Source organism: Leptinotarsa decemlineata, unplaced genomic scaffold (assembly GCF_025532065.1).
Source record: "Leptinotarsa decemlineata unplaced genomic scaffold, Ldec_3_MD MMD2_tig00000251_RagTag_RagTag, whole genome shotgun sequence".
NCBI classification, from domain to species: Eukaryota; Metazoa; Arthropoda; class Insecta; order Coleoptera; family Chrysomelidae; genus Leptinotarsa; species Leptinotarsa decemlineata.
The window spans coordinates 10,243,975-10,256,993 of NW_027412547.1; the positions used below are offsets into that span (position 1 = coordinate 10,243,975).

At 33.3% G+C, this 13,019-nt stretch overlaps 1 protein-coding gene across 7 annotated transcripts in view; it reads left to right on the top strand.

Moving 5' to 3' along the window:
* Svil (Supervillin) overlaps positions 1-13,019 on the top strand; it is a 566,272-nt gene extending 553,253 nt beyond the window's left edge. For all 7 annotated transcript variants that reach the window (XM_074173666.1, XM_074173665.1, XM_074173664.1 and 4 more), the window contains 3 exons: positions 2,221-4,149; positions 6,854-7,140; positions 11,357-13,019. In XM_074173666.1, coding sequence (XP_074029767.1) covers positions 2,221-4,149; positions 6,854-7,140; positions 11,357-11,599 — 2,459 coding nt within the window. In that variant the 3' untranslated portion in view covers positions 11,600-13,019. The remainder of the gene's footprint in view (positions 1-2,220; positions 4,150-6,853; positions 7,141-11,356) is intronic.

Here is a 13,019-nt window from a genome sequence, read left to right on the forward strand (position 1 = left end):
AAATAGATGGATTGGTAATAAGGGTCCAATTCGGTGGCCGGCTCGTTCCCCAGATTTATCACCGCTTGATTCTTTCCTATGGGGTTATTTAAAAGATATTGTTTTCACTACTCCCCCTTTGAATGTGGATGGTCTGAAAATGAAAATTCGACTAACGTGCAGTGATATTACGCCTGATATTATAAGAGCGACTTGTACGAGAGAAGTGATTCGACGTTTCGAAGCCTGTATAATATCTAATGGGCATCACTTTGAACAATTTTTATGACTTATTTCTAGGTACCTACCATTCTTATGAAATGATTTATCAAGTTATATTATTTACATTGTTATTAATTAAAGATTTGTTTTCGAATACACCTCTTTCAATTTCGCAATTGTTTCCTATTCAAAATGATTCCTGACTGAATTCCATAACTCAAAATTGAAACCATTACTTTGAACACCCAAAATTTTGACTAATTTTCATGTGATCTGATGCAGAGAGAATAATTGTATGAGATATTTTTAAAAATAATAGTCGTTCTCAAGACTTTACATTTTAAGTAAGCTCTCATGAACTCCTAAAACTTTTGTATGAAACATTTTTGTGTATCTCCTTCAACAAACCAGATATTGCCTGTCACATAAAATGTGGGACACCCGGTATATAAATTATTTGAAAATACTCGACTTCATTCAAAGAAAATGACTACCACAGCATGATAAAAAGATCTGCACAATTTCAAAAATAGAATAGTGAACCTATATTCAAAGCAGGAACAGAGAAAAATGGTGGTACTGAGTACACTTTTTTCATTGTTGACATTCATGAGTAATTGTTAACATGAAAAGTTTTATATTTTGTATATGTAAACAATGCAGGCTCCATAAAAAAGATAAACATTTTCAGTACCTGTGTTATTTATGTTGATGTTATATTCATTATCAGTTGAGCTTAATGTGTTTTACAGAGTGTGAGTCCATGAAAAAAGTGAGTCACTTGGATGGCATTTTTCAAAACTAAAATGGAAGTAATAAATTTAATTAACACTAAGGAAAACTAATCTCCATTTTATTGTTAGATTAGAAGTTTAGTATAAGGATCTGAAGTAGTTTGAAAATGAAACAGGCAGAATACATCACCAGATAGACCAGCAAAGTCCTACAATTTGTATGAGGTCATTATACGCAGCTATAGCCACTTTTGTAGTTTTCTGGTGAAATCTTGCTGGAGCGGATATCAACAAAACTTGAGAACCGTGTCAAAGCTATTTGTCTACAAGTACCCTAGATACTTACTAAATACAATAAATAGCAAAATTCCCCCGCTCGGAGGTAATCACTCCTATGATAAAATGTTCTAAACATTTTTTTCATGGGCTGATTTTATTTGTATAATTCCATAAAAATTAACGTAGGTTGAACCTATCATAAAAATTAATATAGGTCGCTGTTACATCGACAATATATAGTGTGGTTTATATCCTTATGATGCCAACTTGGTTGGTAAAACACGTGCCGAAAATAGAGTTGATATGTGTACGATTTTGTTGGATTCATTCTACGCAGATTCAGATTTCATTGAATTTGTTTCATTTTTTCAAGTTACCCTTCAAATTCATTAACTCATCAGTATAGTAATTTTCTGATTGATTCGGCCGTTACTTGATGAAGATCCATAGTAATTTCACAAAATACACTTAAACGATTTGATCTCCACTAACTTTATTGAAAATAATCATAACATGTTTCGCTAAAACATTAGCTTTTTCAAATGATTAATTAATTATTTGAAAAAGCTAATGTTTTAGCGAAACATGTTATGATTATTTTCAATAAAGTTAGTGGAGATCAAATCGTTTAAGTGTATTTTGTGAAAGTATAGTAATTTATGTATTTCATCTGTCCATTGGTCATCTACTTTTTATAAACATCATTTTATTTATTTTATATCATCAACATTCAAATGAATTTAATTATTTTATTTACATTTTAATTTGGCACCTAGTATTAAGAAGTGAATCTGATACATAGTCCTAATAAAACTGTCTACTTTATATGCATCTTTTTTTCTATTTTATGGCATTTACTTTTCAATGAACTTTTAAGAATGTTCATTTATATCGTATTCACATTAATATTTGCTTCATTGTGTGGCTGGTATTTAGTAGTATAACTGTAAAACGTTTGGATATGTAGTCTAAATAAATCATTGATGAGAGCTTTCCTATATTTCAGTGGCAAAAAACTCAAACAAGGCTCTCGAAGTTCTAGCTGGTTTAGCAAGTAACGAAGATTTCAAATCAGTTGCATTGAAAAAGGCCTCTGGACCCACAGGGTACCTTCCCTGGAAAGATCTCATGCTCTTACAAATTAAAGGTCGTAGACATGTACAGACAAGGCTGGTTGAACCAGTTGCAAGCAGTATTAATGAAGGTGATAACTACATCTTAATCACGCCACAAGCTCTTTACACCTATACAGGAACTTACTCGAATGTTATTGAACAGTCCAGATTAGTTGATGTTGCCAACCACATCAGAAAAACGGGCGATATGAATTGTAAAGTTGAAAAAATTTACTCCATCACTGCTAATAATGCTAGTCAAAAGAATGCCATAAACTTTTGGAGGCTTCTGGGTGCAGATGAAGCTCCAGTCACTATTCCACCTGGACATTATGATGAAGATGAAACATACGAGTCAAATATACTACATACGAATATGATATATACTTTGGAAGACGATGAATTGGTGCCTTATGAGAAATTTTGGGGAACAATCCCAAAAATCGAGATGTTGAAAGATACCAGTATAATAGTGTTCGACTTTGGGTCTGAAATGTACGTGTGGAGTGGTAAAAATGCTCCCCTCGACAAGAAAAGGCTTTCTTTGAAATTAGCAAAAGATTTGTGGGAAGAAGGGTATAACTATTCTGAATGTAATATATGTCCCTTGAATATAGCTTCCATCTTAGGTGAAAGGAAAAGTAATGACTTACAATTGAAAGCTCCGAAAAGACCGGAATGGGCTCTTTTTGCCAAAGTCACTCAACATCGGGAAACTGTACTTTTCAGAGAAAAGTTTCTTGATTGGCCGGATTTCTCAAGGGTTATTCAAGTGAAGAATGATGAGATTAAAGAAGTCAATGCCACCATTGACCTAAGGCCATGTGATATCAATGAAATGCTCAAAGAAAAAGACCCCAACCCCGATTTGGTCGTAGAAAATATTCATTTAGGTAGAGGCGACCAATATTTTGATGAAGAAACGCGGCGTTTATTTGATTATGAGACATTAACGATCCAAGGATGGCGTATTCTAGAAAACACCTATGAAGAACTGAAAGAAAAATCTATCGGTCAATTCTTTGAAGGTGATAGTTACATATACAGTTGGAACTACAGACAAACTACCAGGGGAAGAGAATTAAATGGAAAACCTTCCAAACACGCAGCTGTAGGGAGAGACCGATGCGTTTTCTTTTGCTGGCAAGGAAGCGAATCTTCCATTAATGAGAAAGGTATGGCTGCACTACTAACAGTGGAACTTGATAAACAAAATGCCCCCCAAGTGAGAGTAGTCCAGGGTTCTGAACCTGCGGCATTCCTACGTCTCTTTGATGGCAACATGATTATACATAGAGGTAAACGTGATGAAGCTGATGATACCGAAAGGCCTCGGCTTTTTATGGTCAGGGGAGAAAAGGAAAATGAGATCTATCTGATGGAAGTACCTCTGAGCATGAGTTCGTTGAGAAGCAGGTCTTCTTTTGTCATTGTTGACACTAATAATGAACAGGTTACGATTTGGCATGGAGCAAAATCTAGCAAACAAAAGAAGAAAGTTATTGAGGAGACCGTAAAGAAATTGATGGTTAAGAAACCTGTTGAAATGCAGCTGGATGTATTCGAAGAGGATTTAGATATTGTTAATATGGAAGAGGGGAGTGAAAGTGAAGATTTCTTTGATGTATTGGGCAATAACAGAGAAAGCTACCTGTCGTTGTTGAATTCAACAGAAAAATATGATCATACAATCAGGTTGTTCAGAATGAGTAGTGTCACTGGTCACTTTGATGCTACCGAGCTTCTATGTCCACATAGAAGTGAACATTCTAGTCCATACCCATTTGTACAATCCGAATTATACTCTGCTAGTCAGCCAGGTAAGTGTTTCATTATATATTTTGTGATATTTCATTGAAGTACCTAGTATATTCAATATCAGCCAGTTCGAATCTAATTATAGAAAAATACGTAACCCAATGAAAACAATTCTCGATATAACATAGTTGTTTAGAAGAAAAAAACTATCGTAATCACCGATTTTTATTTCGAAGAGAAAATTTTTTTCACACGTTTTCAACTTTGTCACTTCCACTCCCTCAGAGTGGTGAGATAAATCTCTCAAATTTCGGATACTATTAAAAAAATATGATAGAACTGACCGATACCTGATGAGAATCCAATATAACGTGTTTGAAAAAACACTTTAATGTGAGATTTCCATTTGACAGTTTATAAAACCGTGACATATATTGTGACTCCTGAAGATGCTATTGTATAGCGAAACACGAGTCGTGGTTTTGTGAACTGTCAAGTGGAAATCTCACATTGATTTTTTTTTAATACGAGGATAGTATAGATATAGAAAAAGTTGAAATAGTAAATGCTTCAACATCATTTTGAAATGTCAAGAATACTTCTTGAACATTTATAGGCCAATTTCTGATTAACATAAATTTTAGACTGATGAAATTTCTTGAGGAAAAATTTTATTCGGGTTAGTGAGAGTTTCGAATGCTAGTAATACAGTATTGGCTGCCTGGGAAATTACTACAGATATTCAAAAGAAAATAGAATAGAACTTTACAAGGTATTTGATAGTCAATCATGAAATTTAAGTGGAAAAATTATCCAACTTTGGTGTTAGGAGAAAAGTTTTGGAATGGTTTAAAATTATTGCAACAACTGACAATTTGTGAAAACTGAGGATAATAAAAGCTCTATACAATGCGCCACTTTTTTTTTATTTCAACATCAAATTTGAAATTGAAGGGACTGGTCAAACTTTCTGCTGATGATACATTTAAGAAAAATTATTGATGTCATATATGGATATGTGTCCAAAATGATTTAACTGTAATATTAATGCCTTCAGTCACATAAATTAACCTTGAATTTTGGTAATTCATATTTTATGTTATTTAAAAAAAAAATAATATGACAAAATTGATGACAAAATTATTTCCCATAAATTAACTACCCAATTATTTGGTCCATATATTGATGAAATTTCAATTCATAAAGTATGTACTTATACAGAAAATTAAAGTCAAAATGAGTCCCCTATCAATTATTTTATTAAATATTAGAAAATATATTCCAGTAATTTGTTTGAAAATTATTTATTGTTCACTTATTCATTCTAGATTCAATTATATGATTCACCTTCGGGGCTCTGCCACCCAAAACAGTTGAAAACCTTTAAAATATTGTAAAAATTAACCCATCTGGAACGATAAATTTCTATTCACCAAAAAAATCCAAGATATTCAAACTATTTATTTCAATGCTAGAGACTTTTTTGAATTGTGAACAAAATCTGACAAATAAACAAACATTATGCGTGTTCCATTATTTAACAAGCATAATTTTTATAAAGAATTGTATTACTTGCTTATTTACAAATTACTACTTGTAATTTGGAATTTGATAATTGTAATGATAAAATCAATTATTTTTTACTATCTTCCATTGATATAATCTCTGTTGAATAATTTGAATTCTATTTTATTCAACTTCTAAATGAGTCTCACTTATTGAAACAAGTCAAATTGGTTGGAGCACTACTATTACAGCAAAGTTTTTTAATGGCCAAATCCTAATAACAAAATTAACAAGTAACCTCTAAATACATTAGTGAATTCTTAGCCAAATTGAGATAATCTGTCAAATGATAATGGGAAACTGAGCTATAGAAGTTGCTGTTTTATGTCACAGGTTAAAGCACAAACTTTATGAGCATTCAAAGAGGTTTAACATTACATAAATTTCATTCATATAAAATCCATTTTTTGAATAAATCAAATGAAAATGACTTAATTGACTTTGGCAATTTTGTGAGTTACTCGGTGAATAACTGATAATTCAGTAAATGAGACTGAATTTTTTGTTTGTTCAAACTCATTGATACAGTTTTTTCTATATTTTCACTATAAAGTGTTTAACAAAAACCGCGACACGTGTTTCGCTATACAATAAATAGCTTTCTCAAGCGTTAATAATGATTATAATGCTTGATAAAGTTATTGTATAACGAAACACGTGTCGCGGTTTTTGTAAAACCCTTTATAGCGAAAATAATACAATAAACTGTATTAATTTTTTCTTAAAACACTGACAAAAACTCATACATGGTTCAAAAAGTTCATGTAGAATGTCCTAAATAACTCAAAACGAAACTTCTATTACTGTTGAAAAGCGATAGGATTCTTTATGTTGAAGTAAAAAGTTGCAAATAGATAAACTTCGAATATTAGTTTTTTCATGCCCCCTCTTAAAAATAGTGACTTTTTCTTGACTTGACTTGAAATTGCAGAATTTTGAAATTGCTGAATTTCAAATAGGTATTGCATAACCTATTGCAAGATTTAAAGTTTGGAGGTCACCTAGGGGGTAAAAAACAAAGTTGAAATTATGCGAAAAATATTTCCCCATCAAAATAAAATCGAACTGAAATAACATTCGGATGTTGCTCATCACACAACTGTGATATTTTTTCGGATACTTATATATTATTCATACTTTTATTCTCTTGTTACTTATTTCTACAGCAGAGAGTGATTTTAATTCAATTGTTTATTCAAGCTTTGTTCCTAATTGACAATCATCATGAACTGTGGCTGTGGCAAGGTTATTGGCCAGAAAAAGAAGATGACGTTGATCTGAGCGACCAGACAGGTTCGGGAGCTGTTCGTTGGCAAGCTGAACGCAGAGCCGCTATGCAGACAGCGAAAGATTACTGGAAAAAATCGAAAGGCGATGATATTCCATTAGTGGCTTACTTAGTTTGGGCTGGACTGGAACCGCTGAGGTTCAAAAACTTGTTTCCTACATGGAAGGATCAGGAAGATATTGCAGAACTAAATATTAAGGTTTGTTTGCAAGTGGTTGACAATGTTTCAAGGTGAATTTTACTAGTTCGGACTTCCATTGTCTAATATGATTCGAAATCTATGGAAGAACAAATGAAAATTAGGATGAATAGCTAACATATCAATTATGTATAAGCAATAAAACGTGAAATGAAAATACAATAAAATTAATAAAACAAAATAATCAAGGTAAAAGATGAAAACGACCACAGAGTAAAGATAAATGAAAAAAGAATAAAAATTGAAAATGAACAAGAAATTTAAAAAATTCAATTATTATAAATAATATAATAATAAAAAAGATATCAGAAGATAATATAATATCATATAATATTGAAAAGATATCAAACCAAGTTACTTCATATTTTTTTACATCGTTTTTTTGTCCTATTGACAATCTTGAAAAGAGTTTAATGATTTAATTTTAATATACTTAATGGGTGTTATGATAGTGTGAATATCCTTCGTGCTGCCAGATGAGCATTTCTATTCACAATATATACAATTATAGGCAAAACATATAGTATAATTATGGCCAGATTGGTAAAGTGGTTTCTATAAGGTAGTGTATTTGATATGTTAGTCTTGTAGAGATGTTTTTTTGGTAGTGAAGAATTGACCACATTAATGTTCTTGACTGCAGAATATAAGATCATATGATGAGATTTATTATACAAACTCAAATCGTAACAGTTTTAGGACTTCACCTGATTCTGTATAACGAAAGTTCTTCACGAAAAATCTGTACAGAATCAGTTTGGATACTATCTGTATAGTTTTGCATGAATTGTTCGAATAGAAAATACTATATTCAAAGTTGGAGGCTCCAATTTTGTTCATTGGTAGTAGGTGTGGCTTCTTTCTATTGATTGAATTGAATTTTTCTCTTTTTACGAATATAATTTAGTGCAGATTGAAATTGTTTTTGAATTTATATTGCCTCTCTATATAGTCTTGGGTAAAAGCTCCGAATTCTGTCAAGCACCTGGGTCTCTTTAGACTCTCGCTGAGTGTATGTTTTGCTACGGCTGACTGCCGGTTTGCTTCAGACTACAATTTCTCTTGTATTCAGAGAATTGGTTGTTTTATTTCTCTTCGTTATCCCAGTATAGACGGATACACAGCTATAAGGGATTCACTATACCCCTAGTCTTGCTAAAATCTCTCTGGGTTCCTTCACTGACCTCAGCCTCTCTAATGGATTACGTTGGTCTAAATACCGATTTTACAGTGTTCTTTCAGACATTTCTTCTCTTGGGTTGTATTGCCTGCTTGATTTAGCTTTTCAAATTTTTGAGTTCATTGGTAAGACTTTCAGGTTTACATATTTATTGGGCTCTCTTCAAGGCTAAAGCTAAAATCTAATATACCCCCCCTCTTCTGTCTTGGCTGGTGGTTGGATACTTTATTCAGACACCTGTTGTATATATTGATTTTCTGTGCACCCTATGACCAAATGGTCCTTCTTCTCGTCTGTTCATCGGCACATTCAAGAAGGCGATTGTTCCCTTTTAATTGTGGATCGTATTTTTGAGTTGAAACAATTCAGAAATAGTAGAATTCAGTTGAGATGCTCCCCATTGTGCTGCCATACCTTAATCGTATCATTAATGTAATGCAACCAAAAATATGGTTTCACCGCCGCTCGCTCAAAGGTCTGTTGTTCCAATTTTTCTGTGAAAAATTTTGCCACCAAAAAAATTCAAAAACCGCCCTTTGCGGTGAAATCTCATTAGTTCATAGAAAACACCTTCCGCTGGAAGTACATCGATAATGAATAATGAGCAAACCTAGTGGTTATGTCTACTGGAAATATTTTACTAATTAGAAGTTTAGTTTCCAGTTTCTTCGACCGGAATCATCGTATACAATGAGATTTTGTTGAAGCTCACTATTATGTCTCCTGAGTCTAACCTTATTTGATAAAATGTTCCAGTCTTTAGAGAACGACTGTTTTTTCAGTGAGCGGCTGCAGTAGGGTCGTTCAGTGTTTGTACAGCTCATAAGTAGGTGAACCTATCACACTCATAATAGGTATTAGTGCCATATAGACGTGGCTGAAAGTTTTCGGATTTCAGCTTTTTCATTATCATCTAGAAATGATGAATGAATAAGATTATTCGTTTTTCCCAAATCCCAATAAAAAATAGTACAGTCGAATCTCGATTGTGTTTTTTATGTCCCTGGATTAGGTAGTGGCGTTTCGTTTGAATTATATTGAATTTCTGGGAATAATTATAGACCATAAGATGACATGAGAGGAACACATCAATGCGTGAAAATTAAGCACTGTTTGCTTTCTAAGTGCAACTACAAAGAACAGTATCATTGCGGTAGATATTACCATTGGCGATGAGGCAACAAACGTAGTGCTCAACCTGTTCTCACAGCAAATACACTATATTCCAAGGTTCTAGTCTCCAGTTTCGTTGTATTAGTGGTGGGCATGGTTATGTGTCTATTGATCGAATTGAATGCCTTTGGAATCTAATTTAGTGCAGGTAGCCCAATTTTATTGATAATAATTTCCTCTTATATTTCTTTTCGTGGTTCTGATGTATACTGATCCACATCTACAGGAGATCCAGTATACCTTTGCTGTTGCTTAACAACCCGAGCGTCTGAGGCGTCCTTTGCCTCATCGCCTCTGATAATGTCTACTGCAATAGACTAAAGGTCAGGCATAAACACCTGCAGACCACGGCCAACAAACCCGAAAAATGGCATAGATGGTTTCTGTTTGAGAGATACAATATTATCTATTCAAAACAATTTGTTCCCCAATACATTGCAAAACCAAGCATTGAAATATACCTTCAAATGAATGGGAAGGCTCAGGATGTGGAGTGTACTTCAGATCACTAAGCCTAAGGATTAAGTGGGGAATGGGAAGAAATACCAGCGTGGTCCAAACAGAACTGGCTGGTATCTCAATCGCCACAAAAGAAATAACCAAGAAAAGAATTTCTGGCAAAAACATAACAATCTGCACTGATAGCAGACAAGCACTATTAGCCTTGAACAGACACCGTGTTACTTCAGGGCTAGCACTAGAGTACCACCAAGATTTAGCCAAAGCCTCAATAGATAATAACATTATCCTGAGGTGGGTTAAAGGGCACGACAGAAGTAAAGGTAATCGCATTGCCGACTCTTTAGCCAAGGAAGTGGCTGGACTAAGAATTTTAGGACCAAGTGGCACCCACGGCCTGATGACTTCGACAATTGCGGAACTAGTCAAATGTTACACCCATGCTTAATCTTTAAAGAGATGGGATGAAATCAAAGGATGTAATCTTGCCAGGATCACCTTGGGCGACCCTGGGAAGCTGGCGCCGAAGAAATATCTGGCGATGACCAGGAAAAATCTATATTTAATAGTAGGATTTCTGACTGGCCACTGTCAACAAGGGAAACACCTCCATAATATAGGGCTAGTGGACACACCTCTATGCAGGATGTGTGAATAGGAAGATGAGACTGTCAGGCATGTCCTGTGCGAGTCCCCTGAGTTATCGTCAATAAGAGAGTGTGTGTTAGGCGAGTCTTGGCCTACATCTGCCGATATAAAGGAGATGTCTCCCAGCGATCTGTCCACCTTCCTGGAAAGGACAGGATGGACGACGACCTAGGAGGACAACTCCTCGGGAGGATGTACAATGGATCACATGTGGCCTAAGTGCGTGGGCTTACACTCACCCTCCCTACTCTACAGATACAGATACCTTCAAATGAGAAATCATTGTTTCATTGCAAACAGGCAATTAGATCAGAATTGAATTTTTTTGTTGAAGTTGTCATGCGTTTCTTACTCAGTATGTTGGGTGTTGTATCACTAATATATTAGTTTTGGAATCTGGTTTCAACTTTATTTGAAATAATTGGAGACATTTTCTCCCTCATGCAATATTGATAGTATATACATATCTGAACTGAATGTCTTATGAGGTTTCTGTTAATGATATCTATTTTTCCAACAGTCTGACAGTCTCTGTTATTTAAATGAAAATGGTTTTACTGTGAAACATAATATTCAACATATAGGTGGCATGGAAAAACGTAATATGTAAAAATCTCAATTCACACTTGTATTGTGAAATGTTGGATTAGTATTTTTATGTGAACTTTTGACTAAACACTTTTCAACTCTTACATTATTTCCCTAGTAGAAAATTTGAATTTCTGTTAATGCTGATCGTATAATGTTGCTTTACAGGAAGGAAAAAAATCAGGAGACATGTTACCGCTTGAGAAAGAGCTGGCCCTTCTCTCAAGGACTACTTACCCTCTCTCCGATCTCGTCCAGAGGCCCCTACCAGAAGGCGTAGATCCCACCAACATTGAAAAGTACCTCTCTAAAGAAGATTTCCAAGAACTATTGTCCATGTCTAAAGATGAGTTCGAAAAACTCCCTTCTTGGAAGAAAACAGCCCTCAAGAAAGAAAAAGGTCTTTTTTGACCGCTGTTTGGGCTTTTCATAGAGAAATTAGACTACCTTTTTGGTGGATGTTTCGACTTGTCAAAGTCTATCGATTTTATTTAAACTTTGTGATTGTAACAAAAGTTTCCATATATTTTATCAGTATGGACTTTAATATTTTTAGTGAGGAAATATAGTGTGGTTCGCAACTCTCTTGAATTCTAAAATAACTAGATATTCATTCAATAGTTTCTAGTGTCTCAAGTGAACCTGTTTTTTTATTTAAAAATTTGTCATTAGTGATGAGGTTTGATTTTGGACATATCATATTTCCTTGGCTTTTAATTGTGTACTGTAATCCTTATATATTCCATTTCAAAATTTTTGTAATCAGTATTTTAAAATCAAAACTTGGAATATAGACCTCTTAATGAAAAATAGTTGTTTGTACGGTTTTGAATTTTTTTAATATTTGTCTTATCGGAATTTTTGTTGTTTGTTCATAACATCTCGCATATACTGCCATTTTGAATAGCCTTCAATATGTACTTAAGATTCTACTATCAATTGAATTTTTTTTTATATAAAAATTGAAATTGCCATCTTGAATATTCATTTTGTGTTGATAAATTCTGGATTATTGATGTCTATTGTCCTTTCCAGAAAAGTTGATTCATATTGGGTCTATATTTGATAAAGTATTTTCCTGGGAAATACAATTTATAAAACTAATAAATAAGGGACCTTTCATTTGAAAAGATTGAAAATAAATACTAAATGAATGAAAGACATTCAATAGACTTTCTAATATGAACATTTTCATTTATGTGATTATATACTTTTAATTCAGTTTTATACATTGTATTCAAGAAAAACATACTTTACAAAACAACAATATTCTTCAATTATTACTTGAAAAGGACTGAGGACAATGAGAATCTATTATATTACTAGACCTGGAACCTATTAGTGCACAAAACAATATTTCTCAAGAAATAAAGGCATAATGAAGATGATGAATGAATATTTTAATTTAATTCAATGAATTTGATTATTTCAGAAGTAATTTTAATGATGTATCTGTGATTAGGCTATGTATTTATGTTGATAAATTGTAAATGCCCAAAAGTGTATATAAAAAAGGTGCCTTGTAATTTTCGGAATTGAGAGCTCTCATTTGTCGAGTTGCTGAATATTTCTAGTCCTTGTGATTAATCACGGCACTGATTTTTTTAGTTTTTCCTACAAGATTTTTTGACTTTGTATTTTTTCGATTGAGCGCCTTACATTAACGATTTTGATTAAATATAGGTGATGTTGATGTAAACTGTTCTATGAAATTTCTTATTAAGGCTTTTTCTATCTATTGAAAGTAAGATCATCATATGTTTGTAATTATATTGTTGTGTATTATCAGTGTTTTGTATATAACTTGATTAATAAATATTTTCACAAACTA